At 47.7% G+C, this 22,177-nt stretch overlaps 1 protein-coding gene across 9 annotated transcripts in view; it reads right to left on the reverse strand.

The window, feature by feature from the left end:
- Positions 1–22,177, reverse strand: part of LOC135378930 (caspase-7-like) — a 271,342-nt gene that overhangs the window by 67,900 nt on the left and 181,265 nt on the right. For all 9 annotated transcript variants that reach the window (XM_064612108.1, XM_064612111.1, XM_064612110.1 and 6 more), the window contains one exon: positions 21,727–21,926. In XM_064612108.1, the coding sequence (XP_064468178.1) occupies positions 21,727–21,926 (200 nt within the window). The remainder of the gene's footprint in view (positions 1–21,726; positions 21,927–22,177) is intronic.

The following is a 22,177-nucleotide window of genomic DNA, read 5'->3' on the forward strand; positions in this document are numbered from 1 at the left end:
GGCGGTTATGAATGACTCTCATGTGAAGGTTCACGTGAAGGTTCACGTGAAGGAGATGCGAAGTTAACCCGTCGGCTCCGTCCTTAACCATGAGCGCCATGGAGCACAGACAAAATTTGAAAGGCATGGGATAAGCTTCGAGGACGCGCGTGATTACTGGAGCTATGCTCGGTAGATAGAGTCGCAAATCGTCGACGTTGTCGTCGTGCGGGGAACAGAGAAGCGTGTACCTAGTAGCCGTTCCGTCAAATGCCTCATCTGTGACAAAAAAAGGAAGGAATCGTCTCTCCGTGACGGAGGGATGATTCTCTACGACGTGTTCTCTCAATTCAACGATTCTAAGACCCTGGACAGGCTCAGCTTCGTTTCGAAATTCTGGGCTTGCATCTGGTGATTCATCTCGAACCCTACCAGACAGAGGAATGAAATCTATATGACTGATCCCCTTCCCACATGAGCAATTCGTCTGCATTGTCATGTCCATCTAGGGGGTTCGTCGCCATCCGTTTCAGGTATTACGAAAGGCGGACTACTGTCTCTGTCGTCGTCGTCGTCATCTGAAAGGACGACTGGGCTATTACCGAGATTCTCTATTCTAGCTTCGTGCTCTCTTTCTACGGCCACGAGCATGGCATCGATGGGGTCGTACTGACATACGAGACAGCGCGGCACTGCGGTCAAACAAAATCAGTACGAGATTCCCCCTCACGAAACAATGCTCACTTTTCCCTTCAGTTGAGGAACGCTTGAGATTGATGATGAGAGAGGATGGGATGAGTTCCTGTGTTCAGTGTCATGCGGTGACAGCGGCTATTCGTTCCTGAAAAACAATGTCATACATAGAATACACTCTCACAGCAGAGACGGTCAACTTACATTTTGCTCCACGAAACGCCTCGTGTCGTGGATGGATGCCCCTCGTGGGCTTCCTGTCAATCGTCGTAGAACTAGCGCACCTTTTATAGTCCCTGCACCGCTCTCCTCCTCCTCGCATTGCGACGGTGGCGTCGTACTTTGACCACCCCGCCTTCCGTCTTTCGCGCCTTTTTGCCATGTCCCATATGACAATGATACCATCGACGTTGAATAAAACATTACACTAATTTCAAGCTAACACTCTGGGGCGACTTGTATATGACGACAAGAAGACCCAGAGTGGGATTCGAACCCAGGATCCTTCTACACTGGGCGCGACACACTAACCACCAGTCTAATTCGTACTGCGTGACGTTTTTCGTATTGCGGGGTTCGTGTCTACACACGTCACAACATGTTCAAACACGTCCAAACATGTTCAGACATATTCAGTGACGTCACAACATGTTCAAACATGTCCAAACATGTTCAGACACGTTCAATGACGTCATAAAGAGGAAGAGAGAGGAACGAGTGTGTCCAGGGGCGACTTCGACGGTTCGCCGCCCGTGTCCGAACATGTTCAAACACGTTCAATGACGTCACAGAGAGTGAGAGGCAAAGCTTTACTATAAATGTTGAAGCGAATGGTCGATCGTCATTCCATCATGATCAGCTTGGTAGATCCTCGTAAGTAATACCCATGACGTCATCATCGCCGAAATGTTTGAAGAGTTTCGTTTCCAGTGTACAACACTTTTGCTGTGCGTGAAGTCGGTTTTTTCCCGCCTCACATATTTCAGGAGATTGGCAGCGCCCGCTTCTTCTGCACCAATTGTGGTGGATTGTGGTCCAAAGGTACGCTTCCTCGTTATTTTTTAATACGTTCTATAATCGTTCACATTTTTTCAGAGCAAAAGCATTGGATGGACCGATTGATTCGCCCGTTTCTCGGCTGTCGGACAGTACCATTCGACGTACGTTGTGAAGGACTTCGACTATTGAAGGTAGATGGAGAAGATGGACCATCAGTGTCACTCTGTGACTGAAGAAGATTGTACGTGTGTGTGTTTGATTTAAAAAAAACACGCGTTTCTCACACTCCTTTCGTTGCAGATTACGAATGGCTTCTGACGGGAGATCTACCCCTGGTCCTAACCTTCAAGCCTCCTCCAAAGACCTTCTTTTTGCGAATCGGCGATCAACTGACTACCTGTCGTTGCGGTGGACTCTGGTCGACAAACCCCAGCCATTGGTTAGACTCGAGCCTTCGTCCGTATTTGGGCTGTCTTCCCGGCTACGAAACCAAAGCTGGAGCCTAATTCATGTGTAACGAGAAATAAAAAAAGGTTGTCTACTCTCATTCCGCCTCAGTCATGATGACGCCCGAGTAGAGGTTTGCCACCTTTGTGCAAACACGAATGTATCGGGACTTGCTGCGATTACGCGATTATATTCACGGCGATAGCTGCGAGGGAGACTTTCACTCGATTCTCAAGACAATACCCTTACATCTGTTCACCGTCAGTGGGAAGATTGCAAAGAAAATGAAGCGTTTCGTAGATTACAAGCTCGAGCTGTTGGAAAAGTATAGACGAGGAGAGACAGTCGACCCGTGTCTCATCAACGCGGGTTTCAACCGACCTATCGTCCGTCGCTACTGGCTTCTCCACACATCCCTCGACGTCACGGTGTAGACCGGCGACGACGGTGAGCGTCGGGTCAGCACGTTGGAAGATCGTCTCGCAAGGGTCTTGTGTATGTCGTGAAAAAATAAATAGACTATTTTTACGAAACGAGTTCGCTCACGAGGAGACGTTTTATTGTTTCGTCATTCTCTTCGAGGTTACAGGAAAGCATGGATACACAACTTTTCAAGCTGTAGCGTTTCGACATGCGCGTGGCTACGTAGATACAAAAAAGCCCGCAGTAAGGCGAAAAAGGCGATTGAATACACTTGTCGTTATACTCGTCCACTACAGGTAAAGTCCTTCGAAGGTTTCCTTCGATGGGGGGAAGTCCGTAGCTGTCGAAAAACACGGCAGACCCGTCGTAGTTTTTCAGGTAGAGCACCCAGTGCTGTCCGCGCTTTCTTCGCTCTTCGGTATTGATGATTAAATAGCCGGGCTTGCGTAAAACGAAGGCTTCGTCGGAAGTGCAAATGCCTCTCAGCATGGAGGAAGCGAGGGGGTTCAGGGACACGAGTTCCAAGATGTTCCACTCAGTTCCACTCTCATACATCTTTTCTTATGGGAAGGTGACGGTACGGTTCCTTGTCGACGCACATGAGCTTGGGACACTCGGAAATCAAGAGGACGGTGACCGCGTGTGGAAGGGCTTTAGCGAAGCGTAATTGCAGGCGAACGTTTCCTTTTCGCCACTCGTTCAAATGCGAAGGAGAAGAACACTTGTCCACGTCCAAGTTGAAGTAGAGGAGGAACCCGTTCGTTTTAAATCGCTCGTAGCTATGCTTGAAATGTTTCTCTCCCAGTTCTTGCAAGAAGTTAAAGTAGGGAATTTTGACGAGGTCGTTCTGAAAGTCGTACTCGGCTCGCACTTGCTGGCCGTCCACGGAGAGCATCGAATGAGACAGGTCGTAATGGCGGAATTTGTAGGGGTTCGATTGGATGTCGCCGAGAAAGTCGGACGTGGCGAGCAGGGCGACGCATAATTTGGAAGGTACCCTTTCGGGGTAAACGTTTTCAAAGTGAGCATCCAAGCTCCCGGCACTCAAGCTCCGCACCTTGGTTTCCAATCCGCGTAACACGTAGATGGCCGGCGTGGTCTGAAGCCGCCACTCGTATTCCAAAAACAGGGAAGGTGCGAACGTCACCTTTTTCAAGTGTAACGTCATTTCTTTAATGTCCACCTCGTAATTGTACGTTTTCTTGTCTTTGGGGACCGATACGAGTTTAAATTCGTCGTTGTTTAACAGGAAAACGACGCGAATTTCGACGGCAGGTACCATCAGGCGCGGCTGTTGAAACAGGTCGGTATTGATCTGTCCGACCAGGTTAAAGTATTTTCCACCCTTCGTCGCTTCGTAACGTTGTTTCGGACCGCGAGACGAGACGTCGTAATCGTCCTTTAAATGTTCGTCGTCCTCGACATAAAGTCCAGCCGCGTGCACTGTTTCTTGAGCCATGGGCGTGGAATGAAGCACGACTTCCAAAATACTCCTGTAGGCGTACAACTCGTTGGAACTGACGAGCTTGTTGTTCGCATAAACGGTGACCGTCTTAAACATGCCGCTCAACAGGTGGTTTATTGGGAAAACGACATCTTTCTCGTCCATTTCTTCCCCGTCGTCGCGAACAATGCGCACGGTCAAAGACACGAAACTGCCGTTGAGATCCAAGTGTGCCCTTTGCAAATTTTGAATAGAAAATTCGATCACGGAATTATTTACCCCGTTGACCGGATAAAAGTGTTGGTACGAAGTATCTTCCACGCCGTATTGAATGGAAGTGGGTTCGAATATCATCACATCACTCGTTAGACAGATCGGCGTCTGTATTTTTCCTTTCGTTGACGTCATGACGGAGTGCGGGCAGCGGATGTGTGACCTTCACGGCGTACCAAAGATATCTGCAGGTGCGTCGTGTGTCGGCGCCTTTTGTTGTCGTTTGCGGCGTTTCTTCCCATTGTTGTTTCCAGAGCCCTCCATGGAATCCAGCACGTCTCTCCCCGTTGCTATGACCGTCTTTTTTCCTGCGCGCGATATTCCTTCGCCATCGGCCAAATTCCGCGCCAAGCGCTTCAACGTTCTCTTGGCGATCGGTTTTATTTGCTGCCAGATGGGAATGATAAACTTGGATATGTTGCTCAACGCACCGCCCCCTCGTTGGAAAAGGGGTCCCGTGTACACGGGAATTATTTTGGGGGAATTACGGTACATATTTGAAATGCAACGTTAAATTGGTTCTGCCTTTGGACCGCAATGGCAAACGTCTTCCCGTTTCGTCCGCGAGAACGATCGTCACTGAGGGAATTTCGAATTGAGACAGGTTAAAATACTGGATGTTATCTAACGTGTAGGTGACGACGTGCTTGTCTTTCTCGTCATAAAAGGGTAGTATTTTTAATATCGTTTTTTTCCCGCTCCCCACGTATGTGGGTTCCACGATATCCATGTAGACGATTATGTTGTGAAACGGGGGTTCCAGGAGTACCTCGACAGAGCTCGTGGCATCCTCCTCCTCCCCCGTGAACACGGCACGAAATTCGAAGCCCAAAAGCACGGCCAGGTACTCGGAAAGTCTTCGGGTGGAGGTACCCTCGGAAAGCCGAATTTTACATTTCTGTTCGGTTCCGTCGAAGCTGAAGCGCGCGCGTTCGCCTACGCGCTGGGTAATCGCATTTAGAAGTGCTTGCGGCGTTGCATAATAGCCGGGAGGCAGATGTACTTGCAAAGATCGAGAAATTTTCGTCTTGATCGTGAAAGAAAATTAGCGCGCTACTGGGAGAGAGACGCGTAGCGTTTCTTCGTGTCCCTCGACGGGTGTGAGATGTAGCAGCTTGACAAAGGGTTCCGGTACGTGCAACCCTTTCGGTGTTTTCAGAGAGTAGACGTTATCCGCGAATTCTAGCGAGGCGTCCAGCTTGTGCGTCTGGAAATACTTGTTGAGTGTGTTCCGTAGGGTCGTGGTTTCCGAATTCAGAGTGACGTCGCCGAAAGCGACAGGTGCAGCGTGCTCCAATAAGATGGAGGTAGCTTCGCGTTCGCTCAATTTGTGAGGTTTCACCGCACGACCTGCTTCGTGGGACGCTAGCGAGGCGTCGAGCGCCTGTGCGAGCCGAGGGTCCAATTCCACGGCTTTCACGTCCACGGGTAAGACGAAGTCGTATCGCGATTTATTGTACGCGAAAGAAACGTTGAATTCCGAAAGGGCTTTTCCCAAATCCCTCTCGAGATCCGAGGTGACACGAAAAGTTCTGCCGGCTTCCACCGTGTCCTCGAAAGAAACCTCGATTTTCGCATCTTGCCTTTCGTACCCGATATTTAAAAAATCGTTACTTATGCTGAGATCCATCAGACCGACTTTATACCGATTCGAGAGCTGAAGCGGACTATCGAAAGCTACCGTGAAGGCGTTGAGTTTATTCGAGGGAAACTTATCCATGCTGGCGTTCGAGAGCAGGTGGACGTAGATGTCTGACATCATTTCCCAATCTTGACCACGTCGCTGCTCGGAACCCAACTCTCGTGTTCTTTGTCGTAACCGAACCAGCGAACCAAGGAGAAGCTCTGACCGTCTTTCTCAGCACTTTCGTTACTGGCCAAGGCTGATTGGCGTCTCGGGTTACGACGAGTACCTCCTCCGGGTAGAAAGATCCGTCCACTTCCTTACCCCGGTAATCTTCCAGGTGTACGACGGGAGGAGAGGTGTCCCTCAGGCGGGAGACGGTGAAAATCTGAGGCGACCAACTTCCTTCCGAGCGCTTATGAAAACCTTTTCTGTGTAGTAGGACCCTCACTTTATCCCCCAGTTTGAGCTTCTTTTTCACGGAGGGCACGACGGGCTTGCCATTTATCTTATTGAACAGCTCCAATTCGTTTTCAGGCGTGACTTCGGACGGGCTGATGCCCAAAGTCCTGTGTTTGGTGTTGTTGTAGTCGCGCACAATCTTGGGAAGCGCGGAAACGAAGTGGTATTTTCCCGTTACTCTAAAATAACGGAATATTCTGTCGCGTAAAGTGTGTATGACGCGTTCTGCCTGCGATGCTTTGATTACTGGAGAGAAGGTCGAATACATGTGTACCTTCTTTCGTGAGAGATACTCCTTGACGGTCTTGTTGTAGAATTCCCCGCCTCTGTCGCAAAAGATGCGTGTAGGTATGTTACCTCCCCAAAAAAGTCTTATCATGGCCCCTTTCATTTCGGCGGGGCGCTTCGTCTTTAGTGGGAGGGTGCGCAGAAAGCGGGAGAGGGAATCGATTGCCACGAGAATGTAGCGGTAGCCACCGTTGAATCTCTTGTATTTTGAAAAATCGGCGAGATTCATTTGCCACACGTCGTTCATCTTGAGCGCGATGATGCGCCTCCTATTAAACTTTCTTCTGACCGGATGGTGTAGCGTGTAGGCATCCAGCTTTCTGAGAATGGCGAGAGCCTTCTTTTTGCTCAAGTGATGCGCTTTTCTATAGCGTTCCACACCCCCCAAACCACCCTCTGGTTTTTCATATCCCTCCATAAATCGTCCACGCAATGGAGGCCTGCTGCTGCTGTTGAGGCTCGCGAGATTTGGGTAGAGAAATCAGACGCAATAGTTTCGAGACTTTGGGGAACCAGGAAGGTTTCTTTCCCGTCTTACGTTGCAATAAATAATTGACGAGTTCGTAAACGTAGGAGTGTCTGATGGGATTGCCCGACACGGAGACACAACCCTCGCGATCCCAGGAAAGAACCTTCTTTAATTCCGAGACGACCCTTTCCGCTTCCTCTTCGTCCACCTCTGGAGAGAGGAGCGAATAGTCAAATTCATTTGTAGCGTCAGACGCCTTGTTTTTATTGTCGTAGGGGTCAAATCCGTACTACTTGAGTATGTGATGCAGTGCTTGCAGTATGAGTTTCACTTTTACGTCGTCACTCTCCTTCGAGGAAAGAATGTTTCCGATGGAGGAGGTGGTCACTTCAATTCTCTTGGCCATTGGCGAAAAGGTTCAACACGGCGGAAAGCAGGAGAGGAACCACCGACGAAAGAACGCCCTGTCCTCGCTGCTGAGACAGATAGCGCTTCAAACGTTGCGGATTCTTGTGAATCTTTTTGTAGGCGAGCCGTCGTAAAAAGCGTTTGTGCTTCTTCAAACGCGCGAACGTATCTGGAGGTAGAGCCACCTTTCCGTTCAATACATTCAGGCAAATTTCGGAGAGGTGTTTCATGTCGGACGAGGACGAACGTCTCAAGACGTCGCGACGGCGTGGAGGGGGTAGAGTGGAGAGTACTTTGAGTAAAGTGAGGTGAGGGCGGAGATTCATTTCGGAGCGTAGATATATTGACGTTCTCCCAGAAAGATATTGCTACGCAACCTGTGATCCTCGTGCGTATAGTTGTGAAGATCCACGAGTAAATATGCGTGGGGCGACGACATCGCTTGTTTATATGCGTCCAGAAAATACTCCAGTCTTTTTCTGCCAAATAGCTGTTGGCCGAAATGTTCCATCTGGTGCACGCTGCGCACGGTGCGCCACAGGACGACGTAACTGGCATTGTACGATATTGTTCTAAAATTGCTACTGCCGAAAAAGATGTTTTGAACGAGTAAGAAGATCGACGCGTTGGCGTGGTGAGAACCCCGAATGAAAGGATCGGTCACCTCCTTCAAGGAACCGGCGTCGGTCATGGGATCGTCGAAGACGATCAGCGTAGCGCGCGACGTGTCCCACTCTCGCGGTAGCTCCTTGGTAAATTTTACGGAGTCCCCGAATTTGTCCTGCATTCTCGGCGAAGCATATTTCTGCACGTAGAATATTTGTGACGGAGGCTTGTCCACCACGTCGTTCAGGTTCCTCAGCACGTTAGCAACGAACGTAGATTTGCCGCACATGGAGGGGCCGCTTAAGATACAGCGAAAAGGATGACGGAAACGAAAAGGTTCGGGGGAAGACATGTTGCGTGCGTACACGTTTCATGAAGAGAAAGAAGAGACTGAGACTCGAAGAGAAATGCATCGCTTTTATTTACACGTCGTCGTCGTCCTCTACATCGGAACTGCGTTCCCAATACATTATCCAGGCTAAAGTTGGACTTCTTTTTCGCCAGTCTGTCCGCCGCTAAGATGCGGTCGAGCGTCTTCATCTTGTCCTGACACATTTCTTGACGCGCTTGCAACCATTCCAGGCGGTGGACTTGAAAGGCTTCCTCCACGATGCCGCGAATAAATTCGCGAAGTTCTTCGTTTTTTGTCTTTTCCTTGCGACGACGAGAAACGCAGGAGAATAAACCACACATGGCGTTTTCCACGTATCGGTCAGAATGATGACGCGAGCGCGGTGCGCGCTGCCTTTATACAGATAAACGCGCGCGCACAAAGAACGGAGAGTGAAACCGAAACTCAAAAGCCACCCGTCGCCGCTAGGAGCGCGAGCGCGCGCAGCGGAGAGCCGAAACCGAAAACACCCGCGGGCGGCGCAGAGGGAGCTAGGAGCGCGCGCGCGCATGCGCGGACGGGTGGAGCAGAGGGCGAGCGCGCATCCATAGCTGCCGCTGCACGTCGCCTCAGTCAGTTTCTCTCTGGCTGCCGTGGAAAGCAGACGTGCGCTCCCCGCGCTCGCTCAGTTTCTGGCTGGCTGTCGTACAGAGCAGACGTGTGTTCCCCGCGCTCGCTCAGTTTCTGCCTGGAAGTTGCCGCGGGGGAAAAGGTGAGTGATTTGACGCGCTCCTTTTCTCGTATGTTTGCTGTGTTTAGCGGTGACCAACGAGTGATTTGACCGCGCTCGTGTTAAGCCTTTTCTCGCAAGTTTAGACTTGTTTTGCGGTGTCCAAGCCTGTTGACGCATGTTTAGCCATGTGTGCCCAGTGGTTCCCGCCTTGTGTTAGCTGCGTAGTGTTGTGACGTTGAGGTTAGGCCTAAGCGATCGCCCCCGTAAGCCTTTTTCCCCGATGTGTACTGTTTTCTCCGTGCTGTTTTAGCAGTAGCGGTTAGACCTTTTCTCTCGCATGCCTAGACTTGTTTAGCAGTGCTGTCATTTTTACCTGCCGCTAGTATCTTGTTCTCTGTCTTTCTCGTCTAGAGCTATGATGGTGGCGCCATCTGGTGTGATGCCTTGCAACTAAGTGGCCAGCTGTCGTCGATCTCTGCAACTGCTGGGTGCAAACTACCAACATGGCGAGCGCTGGTCACTCGGGTGTTGCGGAGCGGCTTCTTCGCCGCGGCATCGTTGATTTTCGAATAAATTGTTTTTCTCCACTCTATTTCTATCTTTTTATTCTATTTTCTGCCTATTTTTTTATTTTTTATGACCACGATTATCCGGAAACGCACAACTGGCCTGGACGCGAGATAGACGTTCCCCAATTAGTGTGATGGCTCCCTGGAGGGTGCTGATTAATGTGGGGGGTCCCAATTAGCTCTAATTGTTAATTAATGGCGTCCAGACGAAGATGTGCGTTTCCGGATAAACGTGGTCAGTACTTACTACTGATGTTTATCCCTTGTGTATGTGCATGTGATGCACTATAAGCATACTATGTTAGAAGTGGTCCTGATAAACTTCGAAAGAAGGACAAAACAAACAAAAGAGTTGCAAGCAACTGCACAGGAAACATCGAGGCATCTTCCTCAGTAATGTGTCGTCTCACTGCATGCTTCACACATTCTTGTGTATCTTCAAGGTTCCAATTGTACACGAACAGCCAGATGGAAACCATTGCTGCAGCATCCTAGCCTGAAGAACAAACAACTGAGCAACAAGAAACAAGTTTGGAACCTGCACAGACCTCGCAGAGAAATTAGCGCAAAAACCAGACTGCGATGATGCAGGTCCTAGAGCTCTAAAAAGCTGTGGAAATGAGAGCTACAAAAGCAGAAAAAAGGAATGAATGTTTCAAAGAAAAGTACTGAGGCTGCATTAAAAAGTTAACAGAATGCAACAAGAAATGCTTCGATAAGCAAATTAAAATGGTGCAAGCGAGATGGTGTACTGTGGAAAGAACCAACATTTCCTTCAGTTTGAGGAACACACAGTTCATATTGTGTGTTCCTCAAACTCGAGGGAAATGTTTCCTACTTCAAAGAAATGTTTAATTCGATGCAGACTTATGTTCAATCATCGCCACCACAATAATTTTCTTTTTTTTCCATAACAGAGAAAGCTGGCATAGTTTGTTTTTTAGCTTTATAACAGTGCATTGTCCTTGCAAAGCCTCATTAAATGTATATGTGTAATGTATCATGTCAGCGATTCTCGCTTTTGTTACTTAAGCTGAAAAACAGTCATTACGTGAAAAAAAACTTACAACAACAAAACATAGGCGTATTACCGTGGTTATAAAATCTACATATAAGGAAACATGACAGTAAAATTATTCACTTGAGAGGAATGTACTTGCCCGCAATAAATATGCTGTCATAGTGTTCTAAAACGTTGTTTGAATGATTGAGATTTTAAAAGATATGGAGGTGTTCCTGTCAGCTACTGCAGAACTCGTGAATAGAAAACAGTAGAAAAACCAACCTCAAGATGACGAAGAGACAAAGACGAAAAACCATGCAAAATAAACAAACGAAAAACAAACAGGGTCCACCTGATGGATGTGTCCAGCAAATTAAATAAGAGTTCAAACGATCATAGACTGTAAAATGTCATTGTTTTTGCTCTCTTCAGTTCTTTTTTTTTGTATTTGATAATGTGGACACTTTTTTGTTATGATGGACAGTTTTTGCTTACTAAAGTTGCAGCTAAGTGCAATGGACATGACCGAACACCATACTACAGGGCACGCAGTTGCACTTAACCTGCAGTTAAACTCTGAAATTGGTAAGGTGTACTGTGCCATTTGCGTCACTGTCAGTGACAAAAAAATTCCAGTTGCATGCACATCGCGAGACAAAGACTCCTACTCCGAATTCGTTGAACGAGGTTTCCAGAACTGGAAGAAAGCTCTTCAACAATTTAGAAGTCATGAGAAGTAAACTCTTTATCGTGAAGCATCCACGGCGCTCAGAAGTGCAAGCACAGGAGCTAACGTAGCGACTGTGCTCTCTGAACCGAAGCTCAGCCAAATGAATCAAAGTCGTCAAGCTCTGTTCGCTGTACAGTTCGCTCCAAGCGAACAGTACTGTCGTCTGTTCGCTTTCTGGCATGTCAAGGCCCACTTCGTAGTGTCACTTCCCGGTCACAATGAGGACGAAGGTAACTTGAGGCAGCCTCTTACGTTGCGGGAAGCGGATGTGCCAGGTCTCAGGGCGTGGCTCAACAAAAGTAGGTGTAAGTGGAATTCGCCGGACTTGCAAAATGAGATGCTTGAACTCATTACCCACAGCATGCTCCGTTCCGTAATCAGAGAAGCGCAGGACGCCTTATTTTGCGCGGTGATTGCTGACGAGACCTCTGATATTAGCACGCAGGAGCAGATATCCTTTTGATTCACGTACGTCAAAGATGGTCTTGAAGTCCTTATTGGATTTTACGTGACGGCTGATACGAGAGCACGCAAGCTCTTCTCAATGCTGAAACACGTGTTGTGTCGTAAATGTTCAAATTGAGAAGTGGCGATGACAAGGCTACGACGGGGCTGCAAATGTGTCCGGCAAAAGCGGTGGACTTCAAGCCCTAGTTCAGGATATTGAACCAAGAGCGATGTATGTACACTGCCTTGCGCACACTGTCAACCTAGTGTTGCAAGACTTGTGTAAGCAAATTGATGTGTGTCGCGACTTTGTCACCTTGTTCGCAGACTTGGTAAATTTTGTGAATACATCTCCAAGGCGCTTCAGCTGGTTCGAACAGTTCCAGAAGGACGGAACACCGGACCTCAGACAATTCTGTAAAGCCCGGTGGACGCTGAAGGCATCCTCACTGCGGTCAGTGTCAAGTAACTACTCTGAGTCGGTGCAATTCACCTCTCGCTCTGTCATCGGATGAAAAGAATCACACAGGAGCAAAAGCCAGTGGCTATGCAAAAGCGCTCGGAAAATTCGATTCATATTTCATGCTCGGGCTGATGATCCCGATTCGATATCGAGAAAATTCGAGAGAAAAATCGAGAAAATTCGATATTTGAGAGATTGGAGAGCGCAAATTCTTCTCTCCAGAAGAAGAGCTTGCAGTTTGGGCATACAGAGCAAATAGTGAAGACCGCTAAAGAATGTGTTGCTGAACTCCTGATTGCGAAAGACATTCGGTCTGCTGCGCAGGAGCTAATAGCGCACCATCGTGTAAATAAGGACGGCTCGATGTGCATCTTCGTCACCACGGAGGGCGCAGTCTCCAACCTCCTTTCACTTCGAAATGTCGCTGGTATTGACGTCGAAGTCAGCATCCCTTCGTCATATGTGAAGAACCAAGGAAAAATCAATGACGTTCCGCTTGCTTATACCAATGAGGATCTCACCTCCTACTTAGAAGGCGAAGGCGTCATAGCGGCTCGTCGGCAAATGCGGTACGTCTCCAATGACGACGGCTCGGATCGCTACGTCCCTTTGAGAAGTGTGATCCTGACGTTTCAGTCCAGTCAAAAGTTACCTATGGAAGTTCACTTGGGATTCTCAATCCATAAGGTACATGAGTACGTAGAAGGCCCGCTACAGTGCTTTCACTGCCAAAGGTTTGGTCACCTCGCACGCAACTGTCGCTGGCCCCAACGCTGCAAAATTTGCGCCGGCCCACATAATTTCAAGGAATGCACGGCTCGGCGTCAGCCGAAATGTGCTAACTGTAGAGGACCCCACGTTGTCTCGCATTCCCAATGCCCTTATAAGCGCCAAGCTATCAAGCGTTTTCAAGAGTCTGTTATCAGCATATCCCAACCTGTGAGAGACCATCATGCGTCCGATACTCGTGTGCAACATCACCGCCCCCATGTGTCTGAGGGCCCCGCTATGTCACCGCGGCCTTCTCGAATTGGACAGAAGTCCCCTCGTCAGCTTGATGGCGACGCAGCTCGCGTCTTCCACACTGACGTATTCCGCGCTTCCACTTCCGAGATACAGGAGGCGATCTCACGAAGAGAACCCGTGGTGAACGAACAGATGGATATGGGCTTCACATTGGGTGAATTCAGAGCCGCGGTGTGCCTGTCACGAGTACACTCGACGCCAGGTGGAGACGGAATCTCCTATCGAGCCATCCGAAACCTTAGCGACGGCTGTGTTTCCTGTGTGATCCATGTCTTCAATACATCATGGAGAAGCGGTGAAGTGCCGCAGTCTTGGAAAGATGCCGTAGTAGTCCCGCTGTTAAAGCCTGGAAAGCACCCATCTGACCTGTCATCCTTTCGTCCAGTTAGCCTGACGAGTTGTCTTGGTAAAGTCTTGGAGCGAATGGTCTTGCATAGACTGGAGTGGTGGCTTGAGGGTCATCGTACCTTCCCCGAAGAGATGGCAGGCTTCCGTCGGAACCGTAGCTCCATAGACTCTGTTCTCGATCTCGTCACCACCGTCGAGCAAGCGAGGAGCCAGAAGAAAATAGTCATGGCAGTGTTCCTGGACGTCAAGAGAGCCTACGACACCGTCAGTCATGCCAACGTTCTGCATCTTTTGCTGCAAGCAGGCGTTCCCGACAGAATGTTCTTGTGGCTGGCTGATTTTTTGCGCCACAGAACACTCTCTGTTCGCACAAAAGAAGGAGTCACTTCGAAAGTTGTCTTGACTCAGGGCGTACCACAAGGCAGCGTTTTAAGTCCTATCCTTTTCAACCTTGTAATGGCAGGCCTAAAGTCCTGTATCGCCCCTAAAGTCAATATATCTATCTATGCTGATGACATCTGCATTTGGACTGTTGGGAAATCGAGGCCTGCAATCCTACGCCGTCTTCAGCATTCCCTGGATAACATCTTGCGGTACCTAACGGATGCAGGCATGGATATATCAACTGAGAAAACAGCAGTCATGGCTTTTACTCGGAAGCATATGCATCGGTATCAGCTCTTCCTTGGCGATACGCCTCTTAGGCTGGTAGCACACCATAGATTCCTGGGTGTCATCCTAGACTCCAACTTGTCCTGGAAGAAACACATCGATCACCTGGACACAAAGGCACACCGGTGGATTTCCGTCATTCGCCACTTTGCTGGGCCGAAGTGGGGAATGAATGAGAAGTCTCTTCTGGCCATCCACAAAGCCCTAGTCCGAGGGACTCTGCTATATAGCCTACCAGTCTTGCACGGAATTTCACAGACGCAAGAACAACGACTGCGGTGTATTCTAGCACGGAGCTTAAGGGTATGTCTTGGCGTCCCGAGAGCCGCGGAAACGCGGATGGTGATAGCAGAAGCCCGCGAAATACCCATTGAAGTCTTACGGCAGAAGGAGACCATTCGCCATTACTTGCGCCTCAGAGCACACCACCGCCGCCATCCACTAATAGCAAAAGTTTGTCGCCGGAAGCAATGTAACGCATACAACTGTTTCATGGAAGTGAAACCTAACGTTCCCCCGTTTTCTGCAAGATCAGTGGTGCCCACGACGCCTCCGTGGTCGCATCCAGTACCATCGATCGCATTGTCAATTCCTGGTCTTAATGTCAAACGAAACCAAGTGCCTACATCAGTTCTGAAACAGCTTGCAGCGGATATGATGCACAATCGCTATTCTGACCACACTGCAGTTTTCACTGACGGATCCTCCAGTCATGAATGTTCATCGTCTGCATTTGTTATTCCAACTGACGGTGTGTCACATGGATACCGTCTCTCACACCGCACATCATCAACGTCGGCTGAGTTATATGCTATCCTGTTGTTTCCGTTCCTGTTTAAGACGCCCTGTGACGATCCGCGGGCCTGGGTCATCTACTCAGATTCAAAGGCTGCTCTTCAATGTATAGCCAACATGGGAATACGATGATCGCTCGCCCCAGTTGTCACTGATATCCTCCATCAGGTTCAGCGTCTAAGCGATCACGGTCATCATATATCCCTGCAGTGGGTCCCGGGTCACTGTGGTTTGAGCGGAAACGAAGAAGCCGACAGAGCGGCAACGGCTGCCCAACAGTCTCGGACTGTTGTACCAACGGTGTTATGAAGAGGAGACAGGAGATCACTTCTGAATGAGCTCATTCAGCCACTAGCTCGCCAGCAGTGGAGTCGCGACATCACTGACAGGTCTCTCCCCCAAGAACACACGCGGTCCTCAGGATGTCCTCAAAGTGTCATCACGTCCTCGTCCGTGATGGGATGAACGGAGGAGGTCCGCAGGCTGTCATCATAGGAGCTTCCAGTGATTGTCCTTTGCGTACATCCTGCGGTCGTCAACCGAAGGACAAGCACAGGAGAAATAAATTATTTTAATACTGCGTTGTGCATTTTAATACCTGCTAGCCAGTAATCAACTTCCCGATTTATTTCTCGTTACCCAATACAATCAAAGAAGGAGTGCTCATGCATAAATTAAAAAAAAACGAACAATAATATAAAATAAAAAGAGATATAGGGGCGCAAATACTGATCGTCGGATTTTAAAGGAATCCGTCCATGTGCAGCGTTTGACGTGCACTAAAATACAGTTTGCTAGACCTTTCACTGCGGTCTTGTTGCATGAGTGTCCGCAGAGGGTCCCTGGCAGGAGGTTGCGCGGAGCCTTTTATTTCCGAAGAGACAAAAAATAATAGCGTTTCACTGCTCAAGCTTCACTTACTATGCATGCATCAAACCAAAGCAGTAAGAAACACGGACACTACCTTGATAGCGATTTAATACTCCAAGGAATTTCTCACTTCATTGTTGGTTATGTGCGAAATCAAGTTAAACTAGATACCCCACCCTTTGTTTTGACTGAGATGCGAAGAGGACTCCCGAATCTGCTGAAGTTCGGAAGACAAGCAATAACTTGTATCTGTTCTGTCTTGGAAAGGAAATGCTGCTGCATCATATGCCTCTCTAAGTGGTTTTGCAGGTTTTAGTGACGTAGGGGCCTTTTATATTTATCTCTTTTTTTGCCTTTTAAAACTGTGACACTCATTGTTTGTGATGAGAAATACGGTGAACGAAATACAGATGAGAAACCACGAATGGTAGCTGGTGACCGAGGATGAAAATATATAAAAAACACACACACGCTGACTGGGTGCTGCAAATGTGCCCTCACTTCCCAAAATAAATAATTCACTAAGGTATATGCTTGCTCCCAGAACTGTACTACCCGCGTCATTTGGTAGCTCCCAGAGGAGGTCCTGAGGATATGACGGGGAGTCTCTCTTTGTCATATTTCTAACAAATTGAGGACCTGGTAGGGAAGTCCTGGGGATGTTATCCCTGTCCACTGATGACTTTCCTCGGACATACTTAGGAGGTCATTGTGTTCTTGGGGTCATGTATTCGGTGGATCCCACTATGTCCTTCTCAGTTCCTGACCGTTTACCACGCTATTTTACGTCCCTCCTGCACAGGCTTCGTCTCAACGTTTCCTTCACTCCCCAATTCAAGTGCCGAATCGGATACTGTGACAGCTGCCTATGCTCCAAATGTGGCGTTGTAGCGAACATTGAGCACGTCCTACTAGAATGTAAGCTCTACGAAACGGAGAGGCGGCAACTCTGTGCTCAGCTGAGTGGTGCTAGCCGACAGACGTTCAACCTGGCTGCAATTCTTGGCCCATGTCAGAGCCACGTCCAACACCGTCGAGGACTTCTGATGTTCTTGGAGTTCCTCTTGGCTACCGGCTTGCTCCAGACGCTGTAGGGTCCTCCCCTGCATCTCAAGAACCATTGGCGCTTCTTTCATGTGCTTCTTCCTTTTGTGCGACGTATAGCGTTGCGCAACCAGAGGACGGGAGTTCTAGTTGTACTTGCACATAACTTCATTTTCATATTTCACATCTCATGCTTCTCGTGTAATGGGGTAGGGTACTGCTCTCAAGCGGTGAATCACCCTAGGTCATAGTCATGATTTAGTTGTTGTTGTTGTTGTTGCTGAACTCCACGACAAATTCCCTGGCTTTTGGAGCATGTTGAAAGTCACGGCTGAGGAGCTCAAAACTGGGAGCCCTAGCCTACCGATAAGGCAGCGACAAGCCCCACGTCGTTACGACGAAGGATCTCAAGCACACGAGTTTAAATCCACGGAAGGCTATTATCGGCAGAGGTTCTACATGGTAATTGTCACGGTTCATGCGTCTCTGTGCACTCGGTTTCCTGCCGGAATGTGGGACCACGTGGCCAAAGTCGAAGAGTTCTTGATGGGAAAAACTGACAGCGGTTATCTGTGCGAATTCTATTAAGGATATCTTGATGCACGTCGCCTTCAGCTTCATCGAGATACGCTGCTGGACATTGCAAAGCAGCATTCCGTAAGCCTTGCTTCGTTTCAGGATGTAAAAGAGCTGCTCTCAGGAAAGGAAAGTGTGGACTGTGTGTGGACGATACTTCCAGAAGTTGTGAAGTGTGTACGATACTTCCAGAAGTTGTTCAACTTCTTCGAATTGTATTGACCATAACTGTGACGTCCTGCACATCAGAAAAGTCCTTCTCGTGCCTACGGCGGCTGAAAACTTGCGTTCCACAATTGGACAAGTCCGGTTAAACCATATTACCTTGCTCCATTGCCACAAAGAGTTAGCTCGTGATATCTAGCTGAACGCTGTAGCAAACGAGTTCATCAAACGAACAACTCATAAGGAAAACACGTTGCAATTTGTTGGCTAGAAGAATGCTATTTTTTCACGGCTTTTCCCGTGCCATCCAATGTGCGGGTACGCACCTGCCATCATGTACCAGCCGAGAATTTGTCAACCAAATAATAAATATTACACGTTGCACATGGTCGTCACTTCGTTTCCGGCTCAGGCATCGCTGGACTCCTCCCGTCCCCTATCGTGTGCCAGGCTCGCCCCCCCCCCCCCGGTAAAATTGGCCTGCTACGCCTATGCTGAAACATTTATATCGTGGCCAGACCTCCGTTTTTATGTACCCACACATTGAATTCCTCCGGAAAGCTCTTCCATTCCCAGAAATTTCCGCTGAATTTGGGAAGCTGAAATTTCGGCGCTTTTACTCCAGTGTGCCGTTGTAATAGCACTGAACCGGAACTTTGCGGTTCTTTGATGAGTCAGTTGTCACTGAGATAACTTCGCGTTCATGTTTGCCGTGACTTCCGTGACTCTGTCCTCATACTCAATTACCGTGTTGTACTCATAGTCGTCATCAGGCACAATGGGATCTATCGCCGCGTTCGGAGTTTGAAGTTCATTATGACTTCAGGATTTCTGTTAGCTGGGTCCGTATGGTAGCACGCTCCGCCTTCAGTCGGTAGATAGTACGTCGGTTTGTCGTTCCAGCCACAGTGACGGTAGACGCTGTAGATGTGTTCCCGGGTTTCGGCACAAAAAGATGATGTAGTAAAATCCCTAACCGACTACAGTAGATGTAACCTACAGTTGAGACCATCTGCATTCAAGTAAGCCACCGGTGTCGATTTGGAACACATAGCCAGTGAACTGATCAGAGGCCTTAAGATACAGAAAACGTGCACAGTTCCAGTAGACACAAAGTACGGAAGAACGAAGAGAAACATTGAAAGGTCCTCCTCGACCTTTTTCCCAACAACCACGTTATTTGTCTCTTTCACGCATCTTTCATTAGCACCCCAACTTACCGAATAGAATAACGTTTCACGTCAACAAATATATGTGTTTCTGACTCGAGAAATCCAGACCTCTGTTATGCTTGAAAGGGACGCTATAGAAAACGACCCTGTTTTCTTCCAATATAACGCAGGGCTTCGTGATTCTTCCATTTTGGAACTCACAATATCATACTTAAATTCCACGGTAGCATGTCTTGCCGATCAAACTTGCAACCAATAATATGTAATTTCTATGGATTCTGTAGCCCCTCTTTTATGTTTTGTTTATATGTTCGGGACAGGGCCATGGAAGTTTGGGAAAGTACTAATGTATGTAGATGATATTATCGGTGTGGCAGGCGATTCAAACACAGCTATGCAAGCCTTAATATTTTCCTATCGCTTCTTCCCTGAACTAGTTTTCACACATGAAATCCGCAGGCAAGGAAATGGGAGTTCTAGATACAACCTTCTGTATGTACCTAGGCCACTGTTGAAGGTACGGGAGAAGTGATCCTCAGTCCCTTCTCAACATAAATCAACATAAATGGCATCAGATATAAGCAAAATCAACATTAAAGACAGCTAAAAAAATATTGCTATCACTAGGTCGTCCCTTCCATTTCCTAACAATGTCTGATGTTTCCTGGAGGCCAATGAGCTAAAAAGCGCACTTCAAATCCGGTTCCTGAACCGCGAATGTGATTAGATGTGGGTTGATAATTTCTTTCTACCATGGCGGAATCACTTAGGGAAGTTTGCTTCGATGTTTGGCTCCATTGGATTGCCTACACACACCTTCTAGTCCAGATCACACAGTATTTTTTATACCTATACTAGTGTAAGAGGGGTGTATTTTGCGATATACACCCAGTTCACACTCATATTCTACCCCTTCGAGGCTGGTCCTCTCATCAATGGGCGTGAATAGGGTGCACATCTACATTAGTGTGTTAATGGTGTACGAAGGCTGTAATCAGGGTGGGATGGTTTAAGGGCGTTTTACCTCATTGTAAAGTGTTTAACGTTTTCGCGGAAAAGAATGACGTGTACACTGAGTCTTAATTTTTCCTCATACCAAAACAAAACAATAAACACAAACGTCATCGTGATGAAAGATGAAAGTCACTGAAAAGATTAGCCAGCTGTAGGACTCGAACCCACATCGTCTGGATTACCGGTACTACGGCTCTACCACTTGAGCTAAGCTAACACGCAACTTGAGGCCTTGTATGTGATTGTCCCTTCTATGTTGTTGCAGCCTCAGAACATCAGTTCTCTCATGTAATCCTGATGGCGACTTGATACACCAAGCGATTCCTCACTTCAGTGTTTTTGGTGTATATACTAAAGTTAAACTTAGACACTTCGCTCTTCATTTTGGCTGGAATTCGAGTAGGGCTATTGAATTTCCAGATGTCTCGTAAGACAAGCAATGTATATAGTATTTGTTTTCTCTTAGAAAGGAAGTGCCGTTCTTTGCGAGCTTTGGTTCGTCTTCCCAATTATGTCATGTTTCAAATTCATCTCTAAATATGTCAGAACCTATATATTGGTCCAATATGGCCACCACTTCGGAATTCCTATGTGGGAAGAACACAATACATTACATGCTCATGTTACGCATATACTTTGGCTGATACGTATGATACACTCACTCACTGTGTAAACAATGGTGCACACGTTACGTGGTTGCTTAAGGGTGTCGATTCACAAGAAAAGCTAAGTTGAAGCAGTTAGGGTATCATCCAATTATCCAATTACACCCTAAAAGGTGTATAAATTTTAAGAGTCAGGCTAAGAAACCGCATACTCGCTGCACTAGGTGTTACACCTTTCCTGAGGTTATGTGGGTGTGCCGTAACTCACGCCCCTTTAAGTGTAGAGGTTTGAAGGTGTTGTGAAATACACCCTGAGAGGTAAATGTATTTCATTACAGCTGAAAACTTTTACACGTAAAGGGGAGTGAGATATGCGACACCCGCCTTACACACAAAATGGTGTAAAAGTTTAGTGTGCACCAAAGACCTGTCTGTAGGGTTCGCAACACGCGGATGTTCATTCCGTTTTGCATTACGCCTGCTGCGTCATTTTATTTTGAGATGCGCCATACATTCGGCAAACTCAACAGTGCATAAATAAGGGTTTGCGTGAGCACTTCAATTACATAACTAATGTGTCGATAACCTCTGAAATATGAAACCATGTGCTTAGTTGCGTCGACTGTGCGTCCCGCTATACCGATGCCAGTACATCGTTATCACGCGATTCAACTCGCATTCTGGTGGAAACTGTTTTACTATGTTACGTCCATGCTGTATTTAGTCAGCCCTTAGTCATCGTCTCCCCTGCCCCCTGGTGTTTGCTTGCTGCCTCCGTTCATTAAATCAGTGTGTACTTGTTATGAGCTGCGTCTCTCATCGATTTCCTGTACAAGACAAACAGAATCGCGAAATACACTTGACACACATCTTCACGAAGGATTTCTGGGTGCCCTTGTAGCAAGGCATGAGAACTGGAGCCGTTTTATAAAGACGCAAAGATACTCTTCCCTGTTTCCTCAATTTTTTCTAAAGGGTCTGTAGGAGCAATAACGAAGTGCACACGAAAGTCACACGAAATGCGAAGAATGAGTGAGACTTAACTTACTTCAGCTGCAAACCGAATATTCTTCGTGAGCGTGGAGTGTCTGTACAGTGTCTCATCCGGTTTCTTTTCCCGTGCTACATAATACTTGACCAGTGTCATCATTTCTTGGAAATTCTTGGTAAGATAGTCTCTTTTGATGACTTGACAGAGCGCCTGGACGAATAAAGAACCACGAACTGAACCCGAAGACGGAAGATAACCTGCAAGGAATAATACACATATTGTTATAATTGCACAGCAACGTTTTTGTGACGCGTTGATATACTGGGGCGTTCACAATCACCAGCCGTTGATCATCCCTATTCACGAGTCAAGAAAAGTACAAAAATTTGATCGGGCACATTACTGTAGGAAGTAACTAGGACGCCCTGCTTCGGAATTATAGGATTTGGACGACTTTGCAAGGTGTTTTCTAGATAGTTTCTTGGAACGTCAGAAGTGCAAGTAAAAG

The sequence above is a fragment of the Ornithodoros turicata genome, chromosome 1 (genome assembly GCF_037126465.1).
Source record: "Ornithodoros turicata isolate Travis chromosome 1, ASM3712646v1, whole genome shotgun sequence".
Taxonomy (NCBI): domain Eukaryota; kingdom Metazoa; phylum Arthropoda; class Arachnida; order Ixodida; family Argasidae; genus Ornithodoros; species Ornithodoros turicata.